Source organism: Carica papaya, chromosome 7, assembly GCF_054855325.1.
Source record: "Carica papaya isolate Zhongbai chromosome 7, ASM5485532v1, whole genome shotgun sequence".
Taxonomy (NCBI): domain Eukaryota; kingdom Viridiplantae; phylum Streptophyta; class Magnoliopsida; order Brassicales; family Caricaceae; genus Carica; species Carica papaya.
This window is the reverse complement of record NC_142315.1, coordinates 3,600,690-3,626,473: the sequence shown is the minus strand read 5'-3', so window position 1 is coordinate 3,626,473 and position 25,784 is coordinate 3,600,690. Positions and strand designations below refer to the sequence as shown.

At 37.4% G+C, this 25,784-nt stretch overlaps 3 protein-coding genes across 5 annotated transcripts; 1 reads left to right on the top strand and 2 right to left on the bottom strand.

Annotated features, from left to right (window-relative positions):
* Positions 1–815: 815 nt before the first annotated feature.
* On the top strand, positions 816–3,038 carry LOC110824980 (Pentatricopeptide repeat (PPR) superfamily protein). Its single transcript, XM_022055462.2, is given in 2 exon segments — positions 816–1,060; positions 1,062–3,038. Coding segments are annotated over 2 exon segments (1,782 nt in total). The 5' UTR covers positions 816–1,015; the 3' UTR covers positions 2,799–3,038.
* A 656-nt stretch (positions 3,039–3,694) lies between these two features.
* Positions 3,695–6,966, bottom strand: LOC110817852 (DUF2921 family protein, putative (DUF2921)). Its single transcript, XM_022046569.2, has one exon. It carries the CDS (start codon positions 6,863–6,865, stop codon positions 3,908–3,910), a length of 2,958 nt encoding a protein of 985 aa, XP_021902261.2. The 5' UTR covers positions 6,866–6,966; the 3' UTR covers positions 3,695–3,907.
* A 6,916-nt stretch (positions 6,967–13,882) lies between these two features.
* Positions 13,883–24,081, bottom strand: PHO2 (phosphate 2). 3 transcript variants are annotated; one of them, XM_088207130.1, is made up of 10 exons: positions 23,631–24,081; positions 23,432–23,536; positions 20,739–21,704; positions 19,167–20,618; positions 18,620–18,757; positions 16,331–16,756; positions 16,175–16,238; positions 15,372–15,511; positions 14,777–15,088; positions 13,883–14,540 (listed from the first exon to the last, which is right to left on the bottom strand). In XM_088207130.1, the coding sequence occupies exons 4-10, from the start codon at positions 20,589–20,591 to the stop codon at positions 14,307–14,309; spliced, it is 2,739 nt and encodes a 912-aa protein (XP_088063256.1). In that variant the 5' UTR covers positions 20,592–20,618; positions 20,739–21,704; positions 23,432–23,536; positions 23,631–24,081; the 3' UTR covers positions 13,883–14,306. The 3 variants fall into 3 exon arrangements, with proteins under 3 accessions (XP_088063256.1, XP_088063254.1, XP_088063255.1); XM_088207128.1 differs by lacking the exon at positions 23,432–23,536; XM_088207129.1 differs by lacking the exon at positions 23,432–23,536 and having other exon boundaries at positions 19,167–20,602.
* Positions 24,082–25,784: the final 1,703 nt, after the last annotated feature.

The window sequence follows — 25,784 nt, the reverse complement described above, 5'->3', positions numbered from 1 at the left end:
TTTAGCCATCTAATATGGAAAATAATTAGGGAATTGGGTCACCACAAAGGATGATCCGTCCGTATTAAGAAGTTGGGTGCGAATAGAGTTACTTCGAGCGTGTAATTTTATCTAGGATTACGAGTTTAGAAACCTTCATCTCTCTAATTTCAATTTACTTAGTCGGGTGAATATCGGTTGTATTGTTTATTTTTTCTTATTGACTAAGTTCGAACTATATGATTGTTGGGATTACAGATTTGCATGATTTAGTTAACTATGGCTTTGGCGACAGTCGCAAACCGAACTAAAAAGATGGATGTATATTCGAATGAATGGCGTAATTGTAAGAAAGTATGTCTTTTAGTTATAGGCCAAGCAAACCAAACTTTGTAGTTATGGCCATACACTAAAACTTGTATGTCTCATATTTTTATATAAATAATACATAATATTTGTCTAAGATTTATAAATCATAAACTAAAATTCATCCAAGTGTCCGAATAAACTTGCACATAAATACAATTTTTGGAATTTAAATTAAAAAGTGCCTGAAGTATATAAATATATTATGGTGAAATCTTATATATGGGATATTAATTTACATTTGGTATATATATGTTATATATAAAAAATACATATATTTGATATAATCGGTTAAACCATTATGGTGAAAATTTATATAAGAAATTTTTTATTTAAAATTTGAGGAACTATTATTATTTTTATTAAAAATGACATTAGTATTAGATAATTAATTATTTTATTTCATTGATTTTATTTTAAATTAATTTCATCAAATTATTTTTTAATTTAATATAAAGAAAACTGAAAATATCAATCCAGAGTCGGGTCTGATTCATCAGTTACAAATGGATGGACAGCTCTACTTACAAAAACTTCATAAGACTGTACCAGACTTTCTTCTGCTTTAGAAATTTTCTTGCTTACTGTAACAATTGCTTGCCCATTGCTGATACAAATTCGGAGGGTTGACCAGAGCTCAAAAGTTCTCTGCCTTCTCCTACTAATTTTCATGGCAAATTTTCATGGGAGCCAAACAACCACCCAAACCCCACCATCCGCCAACGTCCCATTCTCCGGCCTACGAGGTGCTTCTCCGAGCTGGTCCACGTCTCAAGCCCCTCCAACAGGTCCACGCCCACCTCATCGTCTCGGGCTCCGGTCGTAGCCGAGCTCTCCTCACGAAGCTCCTCACCCTGGCGTGTGCCGCCGGCTCCATCGGCTACACTCACCGGCTTTTTCTCTCTGTCTCTAACCCCGACTCATTCCTCTTCAATTCTCTCATTACAGTAACCTCTAAGTTCAATTTCCCTTTGGACTCCATTCTATATTATCGTCATATGGTATCAGCAAATATTTCACCGTGTAATTATAATTTCACGGCTGTGATTAAATCATGCGCTGATTTATCGGCTTTTGGAATTGGCAGAGGAATTCATAACCATGTCATAGTGTACGGTTTCGGATCAGATTCATATGTTCAAGCAGCTCTTGTTACTTTCTATACGAGGTCTTATGATTTGGGCGTAGCGCGTAAGGTGTTTGATATAATGCCTGAGAAAACTCTGGTAGCATGGAATTCGATGATTTCGGGTTATGAACAAAACGGGTTTGCTAATGAAGCAATTGGATTGTTTTACCTGATGAAAAACTCGCATGTTGAACCGGATTCGACAACTTTTGTGAGTGTGTTAGCAGCTTGTGCACAGGTGGGGGCTAGTGGTTTAGGCTGTTGGGTGCATGAGTATGTGCTTGTCAAGGGTTTTGAAGTCAATGTGGTGCTTGGTACTGCTTTGATTAACATGTATGCTAGATGTGGTAATGTGATCAAAGCACGAGAAGTTTTTGATTCAATGAAAGAGAAGAATGTTTTTGCTTGGACAGCTATGATTTCCGGGTATGGGGTACACGGTTACGGCAGACAGGTGGTAGACCTGTTTCATGAAATGAGAACTCATGGTCCAAAACCTAACAAAATAACTTTTGTTGCTGTATTATCAGCATGTGCTCATGCCGGGCTTGTTGACGAAGGGCGCCATGTACTTACAAGCATGGAGGGTGAATATGGATTGGTTCCGGGAGTGGAACATCATGTTTGCGTGGTGGATATGCTTGGGCGTGCTGGCCTGCTCAATGAAGCATATCGGTTCATCAAAGAACATACACTGAAACAACCTGCTCCAGCAGTTTGGACAGCTATGCTTGGCGCGTGCAAGATGCATAAGAATTTTGATCTTGGAGTGGAAGTTGCTGAGCACCTCCTGTCCATTGATCCAGAAAATCCTGGCCATTATGTAATGCTTTCAAATATTTATGCTCTAGCTGGTAGAATGGATAGAGTGGAAATGGTTAGAAATAAAATGATAGGAAAATACTTGAGAAAACAAGTTGGGTATAGCACAATTGAGGTGGATCACAAGACTTACATGTTTAGTATGGGTGACAAATCTCATCCTGAGACAACTGAGATTTTTCAGTATTTAGATGACTTGATGTGTAAGTGTAGGGAAACTGGGTATTTTCCCAGTCATGAGTTTGTTATGCATGAAGTTGAAGAGGAGGAGAGGGAATATGCGCTCAGATACCATAGTGAGAAGCTTGCAATAGCATTTGGACTATTGAAGACCGGTCATGGTGAGGTGATCAGGATTGTGAAGAACCTCAGAATGTGTGAGGATTGTCATTCTGCAATCAAGTATATTTCAGTTGTTTCCGATAGAGAAATCATAGTTCGGGACAAACTTCGTTTCCACCACTTTAAAGATGGTTCATGCTCTTGTATGGACTATTGGTGATGCTCACGATTATCCACTTTTGCTTGTTTGTGCAACAATACTGATTATTGAGAAGAAAAGGTGCTTAAGTTCTTTTCATTGATCTTTAATTTATAGATGAACTTAACTGATTCAGATGATAATTTGAGATTGAATTCTTTGTTGTTGTAAATAATGTGTTTAACATCTACAAATTTGAGATTGAACTCCTACCCCAACCAACAGTTGAAGGAATAATATCGTTTAAAAATTTAAATTAAATTTTTTAATTATTTATTTTAAGAAGTAAAGTATATAATATACTATATATTTATTGTTATATATACATATAACTATTAATATATACATGTATGTATATATTTATATCATATCTACTGTACATATAAGTAAAGTATATTTTTATATATTGTACAGAATATAAAATATAATGTACAAATAATAAAATATGAATAATTTTTTTGAAATAAATAATATGGATAATTAATAATGTAGATTATATATATTTATATTTATTAGTATTAATATGTAAGTAATAATTTAAACGATATTTTTAAATTAATTTTTTAAATTATTTCAATTTCCACAGTAATTTTGTCCAACGTTCACTTAGTTAAACTATTTAGACTTACTAATTTTATAATATATGTATACATGTGTTTTTGTATATATACACATACATGTATCACATATCTTCAGAGGAATACAAATATCAAAAGTTGGTTCAAGACCAATCACTTTAAACTAATAAGTTTATTAAGTTAATTTAGATCAACGGAGCTCGATCTAATGGTTAATTTTGTTAATTTCGACTTTTACTTAGAACTATTTATTATGTTTACTTATAACAAGTAGTGAATCTATATATTGTACGTATCAAATCTCTCATCTAGAATAGACAAACCTCAGAGACACACATCTATAGAATATCTCACCGATGGTACACTAATTCTGTCAGAATTGGTTTCAGAAAGCATGCTTTTGAACTTTCCTGGACAAAAAAACTCTCTTTCTTCACTGTTATGTGAGACAACAGTTCTTTCCCACCCAAAATTCACATGACATTGATATACGGCTGGTATCAAATAAATTAAAAAATGAATGTACAAATTCCAATGGGTTTCACGTGTATATCACAAGCTATCAAAATTTTTTTGAGCAGATTCACCTTGCAATTCCACATTGCTAACCGTAGGCACTTTCTCATACACATAATTCTCTCTGAGCTTCCTCGGTAGAATGCTCCAACCACCAAACCGCTGCTGCAAGAAAATTAGGATAGCAAACAGCATGCCGCCGCAGGGGATGATGATGTCCCATGCTGTGGAATAGAAGTCCATTTTATGATTTGCGTAAATGTATGACCAATCAAGATACCATGAAGAGCTGTGGGCCCTGTAAAGATCATATGCATGGGGGAGAAGACGAACTATGGTTGTTCCAAGATAAAAGGACGCAGCCAGAGGCCTTTCTCTCGAGTTAAACACTGCGTTGAACAGTACCTGTGGCAGCAAAAAACCGTCAAGGATTAAACCTCCATAAGATTTGAGGTCTCCCCAAAGAGAATGCTGCTGGCGAACATGCCGTTGGTAGGGTCGTATGAAACCCCTATGATGTGCTCCTATGAATGGGCTCCTTTGAGAATTCTTCACAAAGTTCACTAACCAAGCAATTAATCCACCGGCAATATACAGTGGTAAAGACATGTACAAGACCTTTCTGTCTGAAACCCATAGCTCTGATTGGCTTTCAGAATCAAGTCTTGCAGTCCATGACAGTTGAAGAAGACGGAACTCCAACAGGAAAGCTACCATTGTTACCATTCTTACAATTATTTCATTTGCTTCAAGCCACCCACCATTCTCAACAAACATATACTGCTGGTTATGGTTAGTCGAGAAGAATGCCTCGAAGTTCAAGAGTAACGGAATCATGTGTCCCAGAGTAAGAACAATAAGCATAACAATGGACACAAATGGAAGCATGTCCGGATGCTTCTTCATATGATAGAGCTGCAGGCCCACAAAGAGACAGGCAAAAGTATTGGAAATCAGAACCATGGTAATCTCCAAATCCATTCTCCAAATGGATTCTTTAGCTTGACGGGAGGAAATCGAATTTGACCAAAAATCAATCCGTTCAAAGTAGAGAGGATCCGACTTTTCTCGTGTGCTTCCAATTGTTCCACTGACACGATCACTGCTTTGTGAATCTAGAGGAGAAAATTCAGCATTGATCACAATATCGCAGTCCATTGAGTGATTTTTCCATGACTTTTCGCTGTTTGATCCTAAAGGCCAACATCCTATCATGCACAAGACACCAGTATCCCGATCGTACGTTCCCTCAGCAGAGATTTCAACTCCTCCAGTTGTATGAGCATCACCACCAAACCTTAAATCAGATGGAAGCCTCATTTTATAGCTAATATTCATCAAGCCACTATTATTATAGTTCCTCTGTATAGCAACCCCTGGTTGCTTTGCCCCCTTGAACACTGCTAGTTGATTCCCATAAAGCTGATCACCCACAAATATCGGCTGTGCATAACCCATCACCGTTACTCCTTTGCTATTCTTCAATGACATACGAAATCTCATGTCAGGCGAATGTCCATCAGCATAAGCCTTTCCCTTGCGCTTAGTATTACTCTTATTAGCACAAGCTTTTCTTACTCTATCATTCTGAGTATACTCATATCTTAATCCAGGAAAACGCATCAATGATTCCCTAAGGCTCCAAAACCCTATTCTACCAAAGTACCCCTGATCATTCTGTGTTCTATCACTCCAAACCTGCCCCACAATTGCACTCATCCTTGTAATTGACAAAAAGGCAGGAAATCTTAAGCTCAACTTAGTGTTGCAATCACCAACAACAGCATCACTTAAAGAATCTGTGAAATTCAAGATTCTACAGGCAACGGCACAAAAACTATTCGTCTTCTCATCCCAAGCTCCCTCAGCAACCAAGGTGGTGCTAGGATTGAACAGAAATGTACTAACTTGATTGCTTGAGTTCCGAAATGACATTAACATCTGCATTTTGCGCTGTTCAGCACATCTAATTGGTAGCAAAGACATGAAGCTAGGTACATACTCAACACTCCCATTAAGAGGATTGCAGTTAACATTATCACAATTATTCTCATAATACAATTTGAATATATGATTGCGTTCAGTAAGCACAGAACATAGACCTCCATCAACCTCATTCATAGGCAAGCTCCCTCCTTCATTCATGCACCAATCTCTATTTCCTTTCTCTATCAATTTATACTCATAATTCTCATTACTATGAGCTATGCCAAGTATAGAAACTGGCTCGAAATGATCCAAGTGGCCATTATCATCCAAACTTTCTAACACCCCACTAACCAGACTGCCATAGATACTCGAATTCTTTGAATAATTAACCTTAAGAATAACATTAAGTGATCGCGAATTACCTGTATGAGCGTAAGCCAACCCAGATCCGACCATGCAAAGCTTCCCGGTAGATTCTGACCAAAAACCAGTTAGCCTGAACCCCGGAGAACCTAGCCCGATTGACTGAACCCCGGGTCCCCGAAACCGTATATTCCGCAATCTTCGTCGCACTATATCCCCAGCCGATGAGAACGATCTGGGTATCTGAAGGGTCAATCTAGCTTCGACTTTGTACACAGTTTTATCAGTCAGTGCCTTATGGACATAGTAAGGGAAAAAAGACGCCGATTTCGGCATATCGGCTTTCGAATTTCGTTGGCTGAATAGACCATCGCCACCGGTGAAGAAGCCGACCCGGAAGGTGAGGAACCGTGCGGTAGGGCCGGCGAATGATGCATGCGGATCGGGTGGGGACTCAGGTACTATATGGTTGCAGTATTTGGAGTAAGGTATTGATGGGGTTGGCTGTATTGGGATCCGAGGGGTTACTGAGATAGCAGAGGCTGTAGAGGCGGTGACAAGAGAAAGGGTAAAGAAGAAGAAGAAGGTGAAGAAGAAAAGAAAGGAACTTGGTGGGGATTTCGTGGTTATTCGACGGCATACTGGTGAAGATAGATGGAGGAGCGTGGGTTGGGAGGTCAGGGAGGAGTTAGCAGGCTCCATTGTTGGAAAATCATGAAGGAAGTTGGTGATGTTTTGTGGTCTGGTTATACATTGATGGAAACGAAAGTAGTATGGGCTTGAAGGACGTGTTTTGTTTTTTAGTTTCCTAAAGAGTAAAAAGAAGTTTTATTTCGTGGGTGTAAAAAAAGTTTACCTTTTTTTTTTCCGAGAGGCCCCTTTTTTAACATTAAAGTTTTTATTTATTTATTTTTTAGTGCAAGGAGAGACAAAGTCAAAAGAAAATTAAGAGATCGTTATGCACATTCGGGGTCAGAAAACACTTATAATATCGTCAGTGAGGAGCTGTTGGAGGTCATTCGGCACCTGAATATAAGAATGGAGACCCATTGGTAGAGCGAAGTAGGCGTTTGCCAATTAATCAGCGCATCTATTTTCTTTAGCGATAAACATGTTGGATCTTGATCTGTCAGTTCTACAATAACAAGTGTTTGATATCACAAACGAGGACGTCATGCGCATTAGTATCGTAATCTTCTTTAATAAGTAATTGCACCGCCAAAGCGCTATCCATTTTTAGGATAATACTACAGAACTTAGCATGCCAAACGAGTTGAAAGCTATCGAGAGCACCTCAAAGCTCGGCCTGAAGCACAGAACATCTGTCAATCTTCCTACTGAAGTTTCTCAGGCAAGCACCATCCTCATCTCTAAAAGTCCGCCACAACAAGCGAGGTTGGTAGCTGCACGATAAGCACCATCAGTGTTCACCTTCCACTAACCCCTGGGAGGTTTCTGCCAAACAACAAGTTCTTTTGGCCTGTGTGCTATACTTGAAAAAAACAAAAATTCATATTATTAATCATAAAAGTATAATTAGTCATGAGAGACACATCCTTAGCAAGCTCATCGATGCTACTCTCATTCTCTTGGAAAACAAACTTATTCTTATGGTTCCACAAGCTTCATCAAGTAAGGCCAAAGGTCACTTTCCAATCTTGAACTGTCTTTCACCAGAACCAGTTGTTTTTGAGGTTCAGCACGAACTACTTATCAACAGTACCATAGAAGAAAGTTGAATGGGCTTTAGCAGGTATGATCTTTGACCACAACAGTTTAGCTACGTTGCAATTTCAGAGGACATGATCCACATCCTCAATAGGGTCGCACACTTACTGCACTCTGCAATAGAGGATATGTGACATCAGTATCTCTCCCAATTCGCCAAGATCTTCCCCTTAACGAGAAACACCTAGAGCTCATCATACCCTAAAAGTAGGAGTCCGAGATATTATCATCTCTAGGGGCCGGTACCGCAGCCATCTGGAGCAGTGTGTCCATCGACAACACCTGGTATAGGACCTCCTAGTTCCATTAGTCAGATGACACCACGTAATCCTTGACACATTTATGAAGATCGTGCTCAACAATAGGTGCGAAAGCCAAAAGCTTAAGCAGCCCTAGGTCTCCTAACCAGCAGTCTTCCCAAAACCTAACATTTTTTCCCGAACTAATAAACCATTTGATGCTCATACGAAGGTCTGTCTAAAGATGGTTAAAGTTGGGCCAAAGATGGGAGATTGATCCAGTCGGCTTGTAACTCTGCGATAGGCCAGGCCATCTATATTTGTGGGTGAGGACTTGGACCCATAGTAGATCGGGCTTCGCAACCATAGGAAAGCTCAATTTCATTAGGAAAACTTGATTTTGCTTGTAGACAGACCAAAATTCGGTCCTCCAGTGTCGTAAGACATGCACATGTCAGTCCAACTGACAAGATTGATTTTTCAATTATTACTCCCCTGACCCCAGATAAACTTTCTGACCACTGTTTCAATATGATCACATAGGTATTTATGCAAGGCCATGGTCTACATAGCATAAGCGGGGACAATCTTGTCATTTGACTAAAGTTAAATGCCCTGGAAAGGAAAGAGGATGAACGTAACAACCATATAACTTTTGATTAATATTCTTAAGGATGTAATGATAAGTATTTTTGTTTACTCTTTCATGTAGTAAGAGAACTTCTAAATACTTACCAAGATTATTGGAGACTTGAAACCCAATCACCTGTGGTAATATTGCGAGAAAAGAAAGTAAGTGTTTTGGTCGCACTCACCTTGTGGCCTGAGCTGACACAGAAATCCTCTAAGACTTCCTTTACAACCTGAGTTTGGTCCTCAGTGGCTTTCCTAAGGAGTACCAAGTCATCGGCAAAGAAGATGTGTGAGAGGGCAGGACCCTTCTTACCAAAGTGGTTTGGCTTCCACGTACCATTTCTTAACCAGATATTTATGCAATGGGATAGCCGTTTCATGCATAACACAAAAATGTAGGGTGAAAGCGAGTCCCCTTGTCGAATGCCTCTAGTAGGTCGGAACTCTTGGGTGAGACAGCCGTTCCACAACAATTGCATGGAACAAGAGGAGATACATTGCATGATGATTCTGATAAGGTTAGGAGGGAGATCAACATCAAGCAGAGTGTCGTCCACATATTTCCAACGGATGTGATAATAAGCTTTTTCTAAGTCCACCTTAATGGTCATCCACTTGTCTTTTCCTTGCAAATGTCGCATAGAATTGACTACTTTTTGGACAATAACAATATTATCCGTGATATTCCTACCGGCTACACAGCTAGTTTGGGTCGATCTAACAAAAAAAAGTATTGGGTGCTTGAGTCTATTGACAATGAATTTAGTAACAATTTTATATAACATCGTCAATAAGCTGATCGGATAAAATTCTTTAATAGTCTCTGGTCTCACAACTTTAGGAATAAGGGTAATAAGGGTCTTGTTGATCTCAACAAGTAGCTATTCGCCATGGAAGACACCATTGATTATTGCACATACCGACTCGATTATAGTCTCCCATTGGTTCTGGAAGAATGCTGCATGAAGGTCATCCACACCGGGAGCTTTCAACGGGTGCATGCTAGATAAAGCGTCATAAATTTCATGGTTCGTAAGCTTAGAGTCTAATTGAGCGACCATAGTTGCTGTTAACTTCGGGAACAAGTCTCTAATAGGGTACTGTGGAATGCGTCCCTCTTTAGCCGTATAAAGTTTCTTAAAGAAGGTGGAGGCTATTACCTAAAGTTGGCCTTCTTCGGTACTCCAGTTACCATCTCCATCCTTAAGAATACTAATTTTGTTTTTTTTTCCTTCTAGAGATGGTGTGGGCATGAATGTATTTGGTACTCCTATTCCCTAGAGAAATTCAATTACATAGAGATTTTTGTTTCCAGAGCATCTCTTCTTGCAATAACACCCCCTCTAATTCCTCTTTCAATGAATTTTTTCAGCTCTTGAAGCTAAACAGAGTGGTGTCTCTCCAATGCCCGTTGGATCCCATCTAGTCTTGTCAGGAGGATCCGTTTTCTCTTAGTGATATGACCAAACACATTTCTATTCCAGTCCTACACAGTCTTGCTAAAGTTACTAAAGTTCTCCTGGATAGGAAGATGGTTTTGTTAATTTCTCCTAACCAAGTTAGGAAAATTGGGGTGGGATAGCCACGCAGCTAAAAAGTAAAAAGGTTTAGGGTCCTTATTATGAGAGTGATGGGTGTAAGGGATAATCAGGATACTTCTATGATTAGATTGCACTTTTGGAAGGTGGTAAACGATGGCCTCCAGGAAGTGGTTGAACCATCTTTGGTTACAGATATCTCTATCAAGCCGTTGAAAAAGGGTCCCACGTCGCTATGTAAAGTTCAGTCCTACATAATCAAGCTGTTGTAAAGAATTAATATCAATAAATTGGTTTAAAAGAGTGCAGCTTTTAGACTGTTTAGCCGCTCCCCCTCTTCGGTCGTCTCTCTATGATGACATTAAAATCTCCAACAAGGAGCCAAGGATGATCCAAGTTATGCATGACAGTGGTGAGCTGCTCCCAAAGGTCTTTTCATTTATGGGGGTTTGGGCTCCTGTAGACAATAGAAAGGAAAAAATCTTCCCAACCGTCATTCCAACTTTTCCTGGAATGGATAAACTGACGATTCTTGTAATCCACAGTAACCTGGATAGACTCTCCACATCATCCAAATGTCCCTCGAAAAACTAGCTGTCTCAACTTTATGGGAGTAGTCGAAGCTCATGCTCTTGATCACTTTATCTGCTTGTCGTCCTAGGCTCCAACAACGCAATCAAGGCTGGGTTGTGGATATTGACAAATGACTTTAGAGCGGGTCGGAGACCAGTTTTTGCACCGCCTTGACAATTCTATACAAGAAATAAGCAATCCATAGGGTAATGATAAGGGAAAGAGGAGCTGATACTCAGAAGAGGGACTATGCTTGCTTTTTCTAAGGAGCATCGACAACGCTTGAAATGAGGATTGCATTCTTATTAACAAGCTCTTGAATTTTGGACAGAAGAGGGTTGATCGTAGTGGAATCAGTGGACGTAGTTGCCTTGTTCCTTTTCTTATCCTTACTTTATATTTTGAAAGTATTATTAATTTTTATGCCTTTACTGACACCAAGTCTGTCAGGAGGTTTGACTGTCAGCCTGATGCGATCTCTCAATGAGATCGTTGGTGGCATGGAGCTATGGGGGAGGACAGATTGAGTTCATGGTCTTGGTCCGCCCTATATTTAATTATTATAACGGTATTCTTTGAAGGTTCCAGTGTAGTAATACTCTAACTTATTACAAACGTCTCATTATTAGTCATTCCTATGCCATGGGAACTGATGCGTACCTTTATCCTACTAGATTCTCCGGCCATATTAGTCATGAGCATCATACGTCCAATCGTGGGCATGGTATTGGCCAACATGGTAGAATCCATGATTTCGAGAAGGGTATCCATCGTCTTCTGATCATTGTCTTCCACCATCAACCTTTTTCCTTTGCTCCTTGGGGGTTGTCTCTCACTTGAGACCCTCATCTGTTTAAGGGTTTTAACTACCAGCTAGTTTGATCCTTTTACGGCTTCCTCCATGTCCGCAATCATACTAAATCTTGACCCATTCTTATTATTCTCTCTTGGGATATATGGTCATTTGCTTGGTAGGATAGGACCCTTAGTTCTAACTTTCCTCCCTTTGTGTTGGACTAGCATCCAAAAATTATCTTGTTCCCTGGGGCCTGTGCCTCCACTATTGCCTAACTCGATTTTCGTCTTAGTATTTTTCTTGCATTGGCCTTTAAAGTGTCCATAAACTCTGCAATTGAAGCATATAGTAGACAAACCCTCATATTCCACTCTCTATAGGCGTCCATCCAGCATGAACTTATAAATGAGTGGTTTGGTCAAGTCAATTCCAACCGCCAATTGAGCAAACTTGCCCCGTTCTGTGAATTCAGTGTTATAATCAATGCGAAATACCTTTCTTATCGCCCTGGATATAACTCTTATGGTAATAATGGATGGGGAGGCCAGGAAAACGCACCCAGGCCACCAGATTAGTTACATCAGGGTTAGCAGTTGAGAAACTAGAGGACCAAGGTTGCACCGTAAGATAATGGCCATATATAACCCATGGGCCATCCGTCAGGACGTGCAGGTAGTTCTCTGTTGAGTGGAACTTGACCATATAGTAATCATTATCGAGGTCAATCAAGTGTAATCGATCGATGGGCTTCCACAAGTTATGAAGTTTTGCCCAAAGTGCTTTATACCCGATCGGCTTCCCAAGCAGTCGAGTAATCACTGTAAGTTTCATATTTTGTGCTAGGAAGTTATGCACCTTATCTAAAAACTGATTTTTGGTATTCCATTCTCCATGTCAAAATTAACATCTCCATCCCTGATCTCAATTTCATCTTGGCCATTAGCAGCCTTATGACTATTGATGAGTTTATCTCTAAAGGAGGGTTTTATATTCAGTGCGTTCTACGGCGAAGGCAATTCCTTAAGGTGCGTGGTTTGCTGTTTCTCGTCTGTAAGTTCCCTAAAATTTACCGTCTCTCCCCCCATTTCATAAGCCCCATCCCCAATCACATTATCCACCATATACACATTTTCTACACTCAAATTTCTCACACCAGACCGAAGTAAGGTTGGAGCTGCCAGTCGGGTTACACCAGGACAGGGGAGAGCCGCCGCTATTGTCGGCTTACCAACAACCATCGCTGCCTCCACCATCGGCTCATCCTCCGCAATCAGGCCCTGGATCGTGAGCGGCCGGGTCTCATTCGGACACGCAGTGCGGGTCACACCAGATTGTTCCACCGCCCCTGATTTTGCATCTCCTCCCATCAACGTTGGGACCAGGACTTGTTCGCCTGCCATCGACGCGAGACGATCGGCCCCAGCATGAATTGCATCGTTCCACCGTATTCGGCTCGCTTCCGGGTCGGGCGGCATCTCTTCTACTTCCATCGCTCCGTCCGTCATCCCTTCCTCCATACTCTTGTGCTCAACAGGAAATGAAGAGTAATTTTCTTTCGGCCTTATCTTAACCTTCTTCGTGGATCAGTTTGTTTTTAGGCAAAGCGGCGCATCCCCTTTTTCCATTAAAGCAACGTCGAGAGAGAGTAGCATCTTAGGATAGGCGGTTTAGGGTTTCGGTGGTTTAGGGGCGGTAGCTGAGAGAAGAAGAAGACAATTTAGGGTTTTTAGAGAAATTTTAAAAAAGTATTTATTTTTATTATATAAGAAAGAAACATAATTTCTTTGGCTTAAGGTAATTTCTTTAGTTCAAGAGTACGAGACTTTATAAAATTTGAAAATTTGTTTCATTAAAAAATGATCTTATCATAGGCAAGTGCTAACTAAGATATAGATACAGTGTTTTGTTATTCTATATGCAAAGTTAATAAAAAATAAAAAATAAAAAATAGTAAATAAATTTCTAATTTTTTTCTGTTAGCGAGAAAAATTAATATTTCTCGATTATTATGATTTCAATTGTCTTGTTAGTTTTAATTTTATTAGAATATATATAATTGATTTTATTTAATTTTAAAATAAAAAAAAATTTAAAAAATTATTTTTACTTTAACTGTGATTAAATTAATTTAAAATTTATATTACTTTAAAGATTTTAATTAAACATTAATATCCATCACTTAGCTTTCTTTCAGAAGGGTGAAACAATGACCTTTCAAAATCAAGGGGAAGGAGCATAGACATCCCTTTTATTCCTGGATATTCAGCCATCAATATAGTACAGAATAAATGTGACTAATACATAGCAAATATATAGTAGAAACAAGTCTGCTCTTTGATTTAACCACATAGCTCCTTGCTCCAACTTTTCCAGAAAGATTGAAGACTAGGAGATATCAGCACACAGGTACATTTATTTCATAATTTTCCATTGTCTGGAATATATATATGATATTACACAAGCACCAAAAGCCTTTGGTTACACGATTTATTCTATTCACATTCAACAATCACAAATACTTATAAACATCAAAGGCTAAATTTTCAACAAGCAGGCAACCAAGGAGCAGTCTGACATTAGACAGATCATTCACATAGCAGAAAAATCTTTGGATGAAGAATCTGTAGTACCAGAACTCAGTTGTTTGGCTCGATGGATTGGTTGCATTCAATTCCTAGTTCAGAAAATGCCTCCACCAGCTTTGGAAAGATCTTAGCAAGCATCATTTTGAAGCCTGTAGAGCTCCCTTTTGGCACTTCATGCCTATTTTCTGCACATCCTACTACAGCTCCCTCCATGTAGGCCTTACAAGCCAATAGAATATGTTCTGCACGCTGGCTGAAGTGTTCCTTCACAAGTGCCTCAAAATGCTGCACCATCAAAAATTCAGTTGCTACCAAATTGAGAATGAAAGTATGCAGTGGCTATATATATCATTTTGCAAAACCAAAAGACTTGCATATATTAAATTATATTTAGAAAACCTTACCCTCTTTGTGCCAGTTAAGAGAATTTATAGTTTAGAATAATCATATAGACCCTTGAATTACAAACCTAGCCTTTTAAACTCTATCATGAAGAGAAGGGCAACAAAAGATAGACATACATTGGGAGGCTTGCAAAGTAGGTAAAGCATGGATTTGCAGCTGAGAATGAAAGCGTTTTCATTGTAGCTTACTGAATTCTTCTCTCCCTCAGCTCTACCCATCTGCTTATCATATCCAGCTTCATTGAAATAAGGTCTATCATTAAGAACAAGAGCCTGGAGAGACAGAAGAACTTGAAGTATGGTGGAGCTTCCCGGATTCCATACTTCAGAACTTGTACCAGTCCATGTATTGAGAAGGCTGAGACAGACTCTTCCAGACTCGTACAAATTTGGATTTACACGGAGTCCACCAGAGTTGTAATGCACCAACTGCACAGGATAATTTCCAAATAACGACATACGACTTGAGAGCGAAAGTAATGTTTTCATTATCAAGGATCAACTTCGCATGTTTGTAAATGAGAAGAAATTGTTACAGAAACTATTTATGTGAAGAAAAGATTGATGAAGTAAGCCACTAGATAATCAAACAGACAGAATGGTTTTAAACCGCAAGGTCATCTTTGAACGATTGAAGTTGGAGTGATCCAAACAGCAGGTATCATTGAAGGATCACTTGGTAATCATCAGTGCAGAAACATAAAGAACTTACAGGTGGTTCATGAGGATATTCTGGTGGAAGAAGAATGTCAAAAAAGAAAAGCCCGTCGTGGTATGGCGTTCCAGGTGCACCAACCAGGACTGCCCGTAAAAGATCCATCCTCTCCTCATAGACGCGAACATAGATTGTTTCTGTCCAAGTCATCGAAGTTTTATCAGTTATAAATGATAAATGTAGTGCTCTGGTGTTTCCAAATTGATTTATGGACATAATTGGCCACGGCATAGGCATAGATTTCAAACTGCTCTTGCACCCTTTTCTATTTTGTAGAGCTTTCTAATCCAAACAGATGGCAGAACTTTTCAGAAAGACAAGTTACATTTTTTGTATTTTTGTTGTTTTCTTTAAAAGATGAGCATTTTTTTAGCATCTCCTGTATATGAATATTTTTATGGTTCAATGTCCGTGCAGTTTTTCCCCTGTTTTACAGCCATTTTGTTTGCATTTTTGACCATTTATTTCCCAACTTATTGAAGAAATACAAGTATAGAGGTGCCACATTAATTGGAAATATTGCACCATCCCATTCTCATTAAAAGTTCTAAGAGCTAGTGGGTAAGAAAATAGTTAATACCTAACAAATAACCTGTCATTTTCAGTTCAATTTAACACACGTATTTTTAAATTAATACAGTTAAGAAAATACAAAATAAAAATAAAAAACAAATCCATATCCAGAAAGTATAAATAAATAGATGAACCCACTATACAATCCACCATCAAAACCCAAGTTTCATCCAGAAATATTTCAAACTACAAAAATAAAGAGTTCATAAAATAAAGCAAGCACTAACCAGGAAGATTTCTCTCTAGAATGCTCCATTCTTGCTGAATCCTCCTTAACCAATCTCTTTTTACCTATATTAAAAAAATATTAAAAATAAATAAAAAAGGCTATCCCAACTGTTTGGCCAGGTCAACTTGCTTTTATTTAATTGATTATGTCCTACCTGTGATTGTGCCAATCCCTTGCTCGCACCAAGATAATGGTGGTCAGAAGGATTAGTAACCATATCAAACTGTCTAAAGTGATCTGGATTCTTGGCACCCTTGTAAAAAGTAGAATCCTGATCCTCCTCCTGTTCTCCTTCCTGCTTCAGATATGTATTCCTGAACATCTGCGGTCCACATGTATCTGGCTCAGAGATCTCAGAAGTTTCAATTTCTTCCTTGAGGAGAATCTCAGATTCATTTTGATCTTCAGAATTATCTCCAACTGAAGTAAGGCTTGATGATGACGTGGAAACATTGGATCCAAACAGGGTTTCTACAATGCTCGTGAAAAATCCAATGGCTGCTCTGGGAAGGAAAAAGGAACTAGATTCTAATGGGTACTTGTTGCAGTTTTCAGCAGGATCATTAAAATTCATTAATTCCTGCAAAGGAAAGCATCTTTTATTAACGTAAAAACTTAGAATGAAGTTCTCTGACCTACGCTAAAGTTCAGTGAAATAAAAAGATTCTGTGATATGGGTCAGCGAGTCAATAATGCTACAGGTCAGCAACTTAGTATCAGTCAGCAGGCCAGAAGGAGAAATCAATCAAAATTATTCTTTTCGTGCGAAAGTTCATATGAACTTTACTCTAATAGACGCAAGAAGGAATAGCTGGCACATTGGACATTTCTTTAGCTTCGGTTTGTTCAGTTCCCATTCAGTTGTTTTTACTTTCGGTATTTTCTGTGGCTTAGCTGAAAACTGGGAGTCAGTCACTAGTTAATGTGCATAGTTATTTTCTATTTCCTCTTGCAATCAGTTATCAGATTTGCTGGGGAGGAAATAGAGATTAAGCAGTATTTTCTTCTGATTTATGAGTTCCTAAAACTGTAGATATAATAAGTATTGGTAATAGTTTGCACAATCGCATTAGATATAGTAGTAAATGCTATTATACTAATCTAATTCAATAATTATGGTTTTAACACATGATAGTTTGTCTGGTTAATGAATGACCACAGTTAGTAAACATACTTAGATTTAATGAGATTGAAATCAATAATTAAATTTTCATGAGATTAAAGCCAAATAAAAATTTTTTAGTGATAAAAAAAGATACTGCTAACAATCTGTCTATTACAGTGAATAGACCCCAATACTACTATAACTCTCTGTCTTTCATTTGGTGATCAAGAAAGAAACAAAATCTTCTCAATTCAAGCCTGATTACAGATAATGGTCATTCACTGTTCCGGGGCTTATATTTGGAAATTTTATTTTGTTAGTTCCTTATCCATAGTCCTACTACCAGCAATTTAGTCTTTTCTCCTTTTTGGAAAGTGAAAGTTGTATCTAAGGTGAGAGTTTTTGTGAGCCACGGTTCTAGACATGATTAACACTAGCTCCAGACTCGTAGACCTCAAAAAACAGTCTCTGAATTTGTATTGATGTGTTTTCAACATTATATTGACTTGTTTCTTCATTGTGAGATGGCTAGAGGATTTGGACCAGATTACTTTCTTCTCTTCATGTTACTTGGGTGTCTCCTCCCAACTTAGGGATTTCCATCTCCACTTCTATAGTGATTTGGGTCAAGTAGGAATCATAAGATGCCTTGGGGAGGGTCAATTTTGTTAGTTACAGGTCCGTTAGTTGGGAAAAATGCATGAAAATTTGAGCAAAGGTCTCATCCATTTGATAAACTTGAGAGAGGATGCTGTTTCTAGAGGATGGTATTTTTTACTTCTATTTGGGCTTAAGCCCATTGTTTGCTTGGTAGATTTCTTTATCCATGCTACAAATAGATTGGGATCCTATTTTCTCTTGGCTTAGTTCTTGCTTTGTTTCTTTTTGTTTTGGGGGATAACTAATCCTCCTTTTAGTTTGCAATTCTTTCTTCTATCTTAATAATATTTCTTTGATTTTTTTTTATAAAAAGAGTATAAGGTAACAAAAATTGGTCTTAATAAAGGGCTGGGATAGAAGTGCAGTTATAGTAATTCAAGTTCCATTAAGGCAACTTCTGGTATAACTTCTCAGCAATCAAAATTGTCACAATTGGCAAAGGTTCAAAAAATTTGATAGACGTCCAAATTTGTATTACACTAAAGACACATAGCACCATTTCATAGTTTTCCAGTTCCACACGAAAGAAACAAACATTTCATAGACATTTTAAATCATCCACAATATCATTGCAGCAGGGAATTCTCTCTTTGTTTTCTGAACAAACATACTTAACTTCTTAATATGACACTGTGCATATACAACCCCATTAGAAGGAGAAAAGGGAGATAAATTTACCTTTCCTTGCTGGATAGAAGATCCTGCATCATGTTCAATCATCCTGTGATTCAATTCCTCAACATTTTCTTCATCATTCATACTGATCGTACCCACGCCTTCATTTTTATCAATCCGACAAATTTCATTAGGGGCCACCTGTAACCAGATTGAACAATGATAAGTCCAGAAGATGCTGAACCAATGAATATTACCAAATCATCAGAGGAAGAGGGAACCAGAATGGATGTTTGACAGGAAATGAACTTCAGAAGAGAGAGAAGTTGGCCTACTATCAGTTAAGTATATTCAAAATACACTCAATTCTTCTTACTCTCCTATGGATAATTCTTGTGAAAATATTGTAGTTTGGAGCAACTAACACTGAGACAAAATAATACCAAGTTAAACAAATCAACTCAACTCAACTCAACCTTATTCAGCACAAAGGAATTATAATAGTATGGACGACAGTTGCTTATGTCAACTGCAACGTGATCATCCTCTATATAATTGAGTTATCAACTAATTACAATGATAAAAAATATAAGAATGCAGCATTCATTACCTTTGTTTCAAAACCAGTGGCCCATTTCACCTCCACAGCACCATCTTTGAAGCCCAAAACAACACCAATGCAAGATAAGTAGCGTGTATCAAGGCATTCATTTTGATCCTGACCACAGTTCTTATGATTCACTGCAGTCACTATAGTTGCAGTGGTGTCTGTCTTTTCATGATCTTCATCAGCTTGATCCACTAAATGATTCTGGAAAACCTTAAACACCACATCCCCATAACAAAATGAAAAGTCTGGGTGCTCAAGCAGTTCATAGACACTGACAGTCTCCACTTTCTGATCATTGGAGCCATTCACTTCACTCTCACCCCTAAACTTCCATTGTACCTTTGCAGTTCGTTCCTTTGCATCCACAGCCTGCACAATGCCCCATCTTCGAGTAGCAGAAATGTCCTTTTCTAGGACAAACTGTTCAGGCCAAAATTCATGAGCATTTACAGCACCGATGGGAACTAATTTCTGTGAATCTACTGCCAAAGTGCAGCTGCCATCCTGCCAAACAACATCAATCTTGGTCTTTGTCTTCACAATAGTGAAAATTTCATCTAAACTAGAAGTGATGTAACTTTTTTGAAATCCTCTTTCTAATGTCTTATGATCTCCAATGAGACCATGGGCAGATGAACGAATAATCTGTTCCATGTGATCCTTGCAGGAAGCAACTGGAAATATACACCAGTCACCAAGCTGCCAGCTTGCATGGGAAAAACATGACAAAAGTGTTAAATTTTTTGAGTCCTGTAAACTCGGGGGAGGCAGACTTGCTTCACCTCCCAATTGAGCAGAGGCAACCCAATCAACATACACCACACCTGCTTCCACAGAACAAACAGTTCCTTCATCTTCATTGGATCTCCAGTTCCCACACAATCTAGCTGACTTGGGGACATGAGAGAGCTTAACCCGCACTCTCTGGCCTGGGTAATAACAGTACTGTGAATCTTCCAATAAATTTGATGAAACAGGTACAATTTTCTCTTGATCCACAGCAGTGATTTCACACTTAGTCCCATCATCAAAGACAACAGAGACACAGTCGACCACTTTGTCAACCTTTCCTAACCATGCTCCATGAACCACATAATCACCCACTGAAATAGAACGGATTTTTAGAAGTTTCATAGAATTCACTTCTTTTATGCTTTTTCCATGAACACTCTCCAAATCTACAAACAAATTTATATTAACAACCTTTCCTAACTGTCCAGATGGATCTGTTACAGAGCATACGATATCCCCATAGGAGAATCCCCTCTCAAATGAGAGAAAGTCATCAATCTTTCCAATGCTCTCCTCGAGACTGGAAAAGATGCTCTGAGCCTGCCCACGATACAAAAACTCAATTTCCTCTTGTTCACTGCTAGCACTCTCACTATAAGTCTCCCAATCAGAGTCACTGAGAAGCACATCCATCAGTAAGATGCCTGCCAAAATATATATCTACTAGAACTTTGTTACCATGGATAATAGGACAAAAGGCTAAAAAAAATGACACAAGTTAAAAAAGTGACACAGAGGCAGCAAAAGAGGAAATATGAGATCATCATGCAAAATTCTTACCTCAGCTAAGGAAACAGATGAAAGATTTTCTGCTTGACTTCCCACCAAAGTAACTCAATTAATCGTCGTGGAATTTTGCTGCTAGCCTCGATTTTAATTTCTAATGTGTTTGCAAATGCAAAACCAGGTTTATTGTTAAATCTAAAATATAAATAGTATTATCTTTCTTGACCGTGGATATTATTTTCCAATGTTGAAGAAAGATGACAAGTTTGAATCTCTGATAGAATAATAGGACTGCTGAGATTTGAGATCCAACACCGAAGGAGTTTTTCCCTACAGAGATGCAGGGATAACTGGAGTTAACACTCCAAAATGCCAAAGGAGATTTGCCCTGTTAGTCGAAAGGTTCAACTAAATGAACCTTCCAAGGGAGTATTCCCAACCACAAGTGTTGATGAGCCGTTAATGCCAGATAACGTCTTCTCCACAAGATGAAATGGACTTTCAGCACAGAAAAGGAGATCTGCCTATAGAGGGTGGAGTTCCAAAGAAAATTATAAAGAGGAAGTATCCTCAATAGATGACTTCCAAGGAAAGTTACCCAATAAGGATAGACTTCACTAACTTTTAGCTGAGGGAGATGTGCCCAAAAGAGCAGGATATATGAGGTTTCTGAAAGAAGTGTCCTTCCAGAAACCAAATTTTTGTTGCCAAAGGAGATTTGCCCCAAAATCAAACAAGAGTTTGTATTACTTCTTCCGTTTACACAGGGAAGTCAAATAAATAACAAACTAGAACGGTTAACAGTCTTGTTAGAGAGCCAGCCAACCCACTGAGACCTTGTACCCTGCACCTTGATAGAGAAATATTGCAATACGAAGTAAGAGAGCTTCGCTTATTTATTCCAGCTGTTGGTCAGCGAGACATTCTACAAAGTCCTTATGGAATTTATCTCAGTGAGAACTCTGTTTCCACTCAAAGTAAAGAGTAACTTCTCTAGTGAGCTTAACATTTCCATGGGACCTGCAGGAAAAAAAAAACGACATGTTAACATCTTCCCAAAACTTTTAAATATTAGGTAACTGAAATAACAAATAAGGTAGCTAAGTTGATGCAATTTGAAATATGAATAAGTAACTAAGGTACCAAGAGGATACTATACAATTTAAATAGTCCTTGGGATTGTTTATTCGGTTTTTATAACTACCTTTAAGGTACTTTCCTTCAATCTCTGCATTTGGTAACATAACAAAAGAAGATGCTTATTAGGTTCTTAAAAGTGATCTTAGAAGATAGAAAATAAGCACTTTATTTCTAACTTCCTATGTTCTTATTGTTTTCTTTCCTAATAACTTTACATAGATACACTATATTATATTCATTTAAAAATAACAATATACGTATAAATTACAAAATATATTTAATAGATTAATTTTTAATTTTTTTTTCAAAAAATAACTGCTTACTTTTTTAATAATTATTTTATTTAAACTCATAGCTGCTTATCTTTTAAATAAAAATTTATTTGCTTTAAATAACTTAACGCACCAAGTACTTTAAGCACATTTCTATCAACAATCCTAAACACCCTCTAAGCTTAATAACAACACAGATAAAGCATATTTAACATTACAGGTGAAACTGCTTAAAATCTCTTAAATTTTATTCATAGGAAAGAACAGCATACATGGGGTAGATAGAGATTTTCAAGATACTATAATGACATTGCCTTAGATGTACATAACACTTTCTTTTACCAGATTTTTCTTTACAAATCCTCCCTATTTAGCATAGGCTAACCTTATGAACTAGTCAGTATGGAGTAGAAGAGGAGAGGAAAAAGCAGAGGAGCGAGGAAAGCAAGATTGTTCTACGAAGACATGTACACATCAGGTATCTCATCATCACAGAGCCAGATGCGAAACACAAGTTAACAGTCGATAGCTGATAACAAGGCTTACACGTCTTGCACCTTGGCTCTACAGGAAGACCTTTATTAAGCATCCAGGCTATCCCTATAATCTAGACTTGGAGTATGTTGCTGCTGCTAATACATTTACAGAAAGCAGCCATGAGGGGTCTTCTTAGGAAAGTTTGAAGTTGGAGTTCTGGATTGGTTTCCTTGACCATGGGATAAAGAGAAAAATGATTACTGGTTACATTAAAAATTGTAGTACACAGGGCATTCTTCATGGAACTATATAGTCACCAGGGAAGTGTTTCCAGATGGGTTTTTATATGCATAACAAGGTCATATAACTAACTTTCAAAGCATCATAGATGTACAGAACGGAATAAGGTTGACGCTTGCATCTCGGGTGAGACTGATTGTGCTGATTTCAAAAGGTCCTCAATCCTAACATCAGGATTAGATTCAGAAACAACCAACCGAAAATGAACTAAGATTCTTATTATGTTCTTCAAATAGCAAAGTCACGAGGCACAACGAAGGACGATCACCTAGGTCAGGGAGTAAAAAGAAGTAGTAGTGCTTCTTGTTCCGTTTTCTAGAAACAGGGCTTCATATTTCTCGTGACATATTTGACAAAAGAAATAACAGAATACATCAACACTTACACGAATTCTTCTCATGCAAAACCTGAATGTTTAGAGAACTTCTTCAAGCAATAAATAATGGTGAAAATCTATTAACTTAAACATTTCCCCACAATTAAAAAAAAATAATGAAATTATTATCATGGGTTCATAAAACAAACACAAATTCAACAGCTTCCTAGAATTTACAATACCTTCAAGATTCATTAAAACTGATTATTCCAGTCTTAAAAGTCGTAACAGTATTGTTGACACGCTAAGAGAAGAACTCCAGCAGCAGAAAAGACACTCCTATACATCTATATATCCAAAATATGCTAATGAATAAACAATTAAACGTGATATTTAGAAATTAAAATCAAAACCTAGAAACTTAACGGAAGAGAATCTCACCGCTTGCTATTTCCAGATACCAGTTGAACCATATTACAATCTGCCATCGAAACAACCAATTAGCCAGAACCCAGAAAACAGCATGAGGCCTACATGGAAAAGGAACTCCACCTAGAACACAACTCAACCAACAAAACCTGTCCCTCTTGATTTTCTCTCACTTTCCTTCCCGGCCAAGAAAACTGATTCGGTGAGAGAAAAAGAGAAGAAAAGAAGAAAAAACTACGGAAGAATTCAGAGAGGCGCAATTCCTCTCCGAACCTCACCAATCACGCCATTATTAATGAAGCAATAAACCATTGGAGAAAAACCCAGCTCTGAATCCGTCTCATCTCCTTCCTCCTCTCCCTTCCTCTAGAAATGCTTTCTCTCTCCGAAAATGGGAAAACGTTGGAAGCAGTTGGTTTAATTTTGAGTGCTTTCAAATCGCCATATTCAGATTAATATTTGAATGGGCACGAAACAGAATATACCAACAGTATCTCACAATAATACTGCACTACATTTACTCATCGACTGTTCATGTCAAAATTACTGAATTATCCTTTTATTTTCATTATATCACATATACATTTTTTATATATGTAATATACATACATATATATATATATATATATATTATGGGTATTATCAATCGTGCAGAAAATCTAAACGAAAGAATCATGGTATTTTAAAAATAATTAACTCTTCAAAGTTGCATCTTAATTACTCTTTCTTTGACAAATTTTTACGTCAACTTAAATTGATGGTACTAATTAAATTAATGGTGATAAATTTAATTAATTATATTAATTGAATCTAATTTCCCAATACGTTATGAAGATGGCGGCGTAAATTACTTATCTTAATTAATTTTTTCTTGTTTAAACTCTCTTTCATACGTATACATATACATATATAGTGAAGTCGTATTATATGTATATTATTAAGAAGGATTATTATCATGTCTCCAACTTGCTTTTCCCCTTCCAACAATAATTAGTATTTAAAAAGAAAAGCATGTTGAAATAAAAAAAGATTTGCTTTTTATTCTCTTATTATTTCAAGAACTTTCATCTTGTTTAGAAAATCATCTTTATATTTTGAATCATGATTAATTAGCAAACCCTAATGGGTTTCACATGTTATTATTATTATTATTTTGGGAGAACAGCTTGTTAAAATACTCTTCTGTTTATAGAGGTAGGCATGTATAAGAATATTCTTTGGAATATAACTTAGATCCTTAATAATAATCACATTACAAGCACAAAAAAGAAATCATAATCAAGAACCTCAGCTTCAAAAGTTATAAATACTTATTCAAAAATATATGTTACGTATGTATATACCCACATGCACACATACTCATACCAAAACATGAAGAAAATCTATCTCCAATTACCAACACACGAAGAAAGTTCCAGGTAATGAATCCACTTTGAAAAATCTAAATTGAAAACCTCCATTGTTAGAAGAAGTCCACTATTTGTGGGTGTGCGTTTGTATATACATATATATATATATATATATGTATTAGCGATGTTAACTATGCCAAAAGGTGACTGACTGTTGAACCAGTGAACAAACTAAACACTAAAAACAAATTTAAAAGTGTTCAATAGTATTTGCGTAAGTAAAGAATATTCTCTACTTGGATCATCAAGTATATATTTTCCTTCTCTATAAATTTGATAGATGATTGCGTAGAGATTGATTAGTTCTTGACCTATACGATTATAGGCTAGTACTCTGTGAATATATATATATATATTGTGTGTGTACAAATAAGTATGTGCGCATATATATATATATATATATGTATGTTGGTTTCATTTGCAAAGAAACAAAATAGGATTGAAGAAGACATTTTCTTGGAGTGTCTGTACGGACAAAACCATGAGACTCCATGAATTATCATCTATAACCAATCATGACTCAACAAGCAAAAAATTTATGGAAAGTGATTAAGAGGACAAAAGTCAGCCATTAATGGTTCAGGTAATTAATTAAAGCAGAAACCCAATTTGTTTGGTATTACTTTTTGTTGTGATTTTTAGTCTAACAGCACTATCACTATATAATATATACATATAGATAGTTGGAAAGAGAGAGAAAGAGAGAGAGAGAGAGAGAGAGGGAGATATATATGTATATATCTATATAAATATACAG

What these genes read in the sequence shown, in the direction of transcription:
- PHO2 (XM_088207130.1), bottom strand. Translation starts at nt 20,591, where the DNA reads ATGGATGTGCTTCTCAGTGACTCTGATTGGGAGACTTATAGTGAGAGT. An exon ending in CTTCTATCCAGCAAGGAAAG is followed by an intron (nt 16,757 to 18,619) that starts GTAAATTTATCT and finishes TTTCCTTTGCAG; the next exon opens with GAATTAATGAATTTTAATGA. An exon ending in TCTAGAGAGAAATCTTCCTG is followed by an intron (nt 15,512 to 16,174) that starts GTTAGTGCTTGC and finishes TGACTTGGACAG; the next exon opens with AAACAATCTATGTTCGCGTC.
- LOC110817852 (XM_022046569.2), bottom strand. Translation starts at nt 6,865, where the DNA reads ATGGAGCCTGCTAACTCCTCCCTGACCTCCCAACCCACGCTCCTCCAT.